The sequence below is a fragment of the Procambarus clarkii genome, chromosome 14 (assembly GCF_040958095.1).
Source record: "Procambarus clarkii isolate CNS0578487 chromosome 14, FALCON_Pclarkii_2.0, whole genome shotgun sequence".
Classification (NCBI taxonomy): Eukaryota; Metazoa; Arthropoda; class Malacostraca; order Decapoda; family Cambaridae; genus Procambarus; species Procambarus clarkii.
In genome coordinates this window covers 22538711-22542120 of record NC_091163.1, presented here as the reverse complement: position 1 = coordinate 22542120, position 3410 = coordinate 22538711, and the positions used below count along the sequence as shown (strand labels likewise).

At 51.4% G+C, this 3410-nt stretch overlaps 1 protein-coding gene across 1 annotated transcript in view; it reads right to left on the bottom strand.

The window, feature by feature from the left end:
• Positions 1-654: 654 nt before the first annotated feature.
• LOC138364753 (uncharacterized) overlaps positions 655-3410 on the bottom strand; it is a 50866-nt gene continuing 48110 nt past the window's right edge. Inside the window, exon 2 of the mRNA XM_069324722.1 lies at positions 655-2084. Coding sequence (XP_069180823.1) covers positions 655-2084 — 1430 coding nt within the window. The remainder of the gene's footprint in view (positions 2085-3410) is intronic.

The following is a 3410-nucleotide window of genomic DNA, read 5'->3' as shown; positions in this document are numbered from 1 at the left end:
TTAAGAATACTATATATTTGTACCCAGTGCATAGGTTTGAAGCCTCATCACAACTCCTGTTGATGTTCTCATTGATACATCACGAAAAAGTAATTTCTATGTATATATTTGTAATTTGTTTTCATTCACTATGAAAGTGAAGCATTATTTAATATTTTTTTGGACAAAACATAAAGATAGAGAAATCGATTAGACCTTGAGTCGTGCCACCACACTCCCCCCAGCAGGCCTTGGGGGTGGTGTGATGGGGATTATTCATGTGGAGGACGGAGTCTCGGGGATCTGTTGGGGAAGGTTGGGGTGTAGGGTGTGGGGAAGATCCACCCTCCTGATGTTACAGAGGGTTGGGTTTCGATGGGGAGGAGGGGGGAAGCGGGTGTTCTCTCCTAAAAGAGTCAAAGGGGGCAATAGTGGAAGTTATCTCATATTGAAGTTAGTGTGTGGTGGAGGGGGGTGCTCCTTCAGCTTCACGACAATTAAGGGGTGAGAGGGGAAGACAGAGATCTACCCTTTCTGGAGTTCCTAAGGGTCGGAGGGAAGGCAGAGCCTCGACCCTCCATACCATCTGAACCCCACTCCTGGAGGGGCTAACCTGTTACTGACTGAATCGTTTTAATATCAGGAGGGAGCATAGACCCTTTCCGACACTCACCATCAGGGCAGCGGTGGCACAGTGTCGGCACAGTGTCGACACATCGCTGGCACAGTGTCGGCACAGTGTCGACACAGCGCTGGCACAGTGTCGGCACAGTGTCGACACAGCGCTGGCACAGTGTCGGCACAATGTCGACACAGCGCTGGCACAGTGTCGACACAGCGCTGGCACAGTGTCGCCACAGCGCTGGCACAGTGTCGACACAGCGCTGGCACAGTGTCGGCACAGTGTCGACACAGCGCTGGCACAGTGTCGACACAGCGCTGGCACAGTGTCGCCACAGCGCTGGCACAGTGTCGACACAGCGCTGGCACAGTGTCGACACAGCGCTGGCACAGTGTCGCCACAGCGCTGGCACAGTGTCGGCACAGCGCTGGCACAGTGTCGACACAGCGCTGGCACAGTGTCGGCACAGCGCTGGCACAGTGTCGCCACAGCGCTGGCACAGTGTCGACACAGCGCTGGCACAGTGTCGGCACAGCGCTGGCACAGTGTCGCCACAGCGCTGGCACAGTGTCGGCACAGCGCTGGCACAGTGTCGACACAGCGCTGGCACAGTGTCGCCACAGCGCTGGCACAGTGTCGACACAGCGCTGGCACAGTGTCGGCACAGCGCTGGCACAGTGTCGCCACAGCGCTGGCACAGTGTCGACACAGCGCTGGCACAGTGTCGGCACAGTGTCGACACAGCGCTGGCACAGTGTCGACACAGCGCTGGCACAGTGTCGCCACAGCGCTGGCACAGTGTCGGCACAGCGCTGGCACAGCGCTGGCACAGTGTCGACACAGCGCTGGCACAGTGTCGGCACAGCGCTGGCACAGTGTCGCCACAGCGCTGGCACAGTGTCGGCACAGCGCTGGCACAGTGTCGACACAGCGCTGGCACAGTGTCGCCACAGCGCTGGCACAGTGTCGGCACAGCGCTGGCACAGTGTCGCCACAGCGCTGGCACAGTGTCGGCACAGCGCTGGCACAGTGTCGACACAGCGCTGGCACAGTGTCGGCACAGTGTCGACACATCGCTGGCACAGTGTCGACACGGCGCTGGCACAGTGTTGCCACAGCGCTGGCACAGTGTCGACACAGCGCTGGCACAGTGTCGGCACAGCGCTGGCACAGTGTCGGCACAGCGCTGGCACAGGGTCGCCACAGCGCTGGCACAGTGTCGACACAGCGCTGGCACAGTGTCGCCACAGCGCTGGCACAGTGTCGGCACAGCGCTGGCACAGTGTCGCCACAGCGCTGGCACAGTGTCGCCACAGCGCTGGCACAGTGTCGGCACAGCGCTGGCACAGTGTCGCCACAGCCCTGGCACAGCGTCGGCACAGCGTTGGCACAGTGTCGGCACAGCGTCGGCACAGCGCAGGCACAGTGTCGGCACAGCGTCGGCACAGCGCTGGCACAGTGTCGGCACAGCGTCGGCACAGCGCTGGCACAGCGTCGGGTGCAAGCCACAGTTACCGGCAGTATGTCTTCCTCCTGACGTATATATTGCAACCCGCGCAAACCTCCTATGCTTTGTTACATTTTAATAAAAACCAAAAGGAACAAAGATATGTATATTCTTTTATTTTAATAACTTAAACTGATTTCGTTTATTATTTCTTTTACCCGCTATATCAACAACATTATGTTTGCCCAAATATAATTTGAACTTGCAGACCAATATAGTATTGTAACTTATCAAATTGTGTATAAAAGACAATTATTTTAGTTTCAATGGAAAAATTTTCAAACAAACATTTGGAATGGCGATGGGCAATCCCCTTTCCCCAGTTTTGAGCAATTTGTATATGGAATTCTTCGAAACAAAAATCTTATTCAGGATTATCCCTGCTAATGTAATTTGGTTTAGGTATGTTGATGATATTTTGTGCTTATGGCCGTGTGACCAAGACCAAACAGTTTTTCTTAATGAACTTAGTTCTTTGGTACCTTCAATAAAATTCACTTGTGAAACTGAGGAGAATGGTACTCTTCCCTTTTTGGACATTATGATTCATAGAGTCACTAGAAATTTCAAATTTAATGTGTATAGGAAACCTACCAACGTGGGGTCGTATGTTAATATTAATATTAATATAGTATTTAATAAGGTATTAATTTCATCAACACAAGCCAGAACTTGAAACAATGGGTATTGAATAGAAGTGTTTGTAGAAAGCCTATTGGTCCATATTTCTTGATGCTTCTATATTGGAGCGGAGTCTTGAGGTGGGTAGAATATAGTTGTGCATTAATTGGCTGTTGATTGCTGGTGTTGACTTCTTGATGTGTAATGCCTCGCAAACGTCAAGCCGCCTGCTATCGCTGTATCTATCGATGATTTCTGTGTTGTTTACTAGGATTTCTCTGGCGATGGTTTGCTTGTGGGAAGAGATTATATGTTCCTTAATGGAGCCCTGTTGCTTATGCATCGTTAAACGCCTAGAAAGAGATGTTGTTGTCTTGCCTATATACGGTTTTTTTTGGAGCTTACAGTCCCCAAGAGGGCATTTGAAGGCATAGACGATGTTAGTCTCTTTTAAAGCGTTCTGTTTTGTGTCGGCCAGCCTACTCATGAGAAACTCCCAGACACAAAACAGAACGCTTTAAAAGAAAATGGTCCCCAGGACAATATGCAACTGAAAACTCACACCCCAGAAGAGACTCGAACCCATACTCTGAGTTTTCAGTTGCATATTGTCCTGGGGACCATTCAGGCTTGTTCGCATTTGTGTTCCTCACGTGTGCCCCAAAGAATGAGGTGATTTGG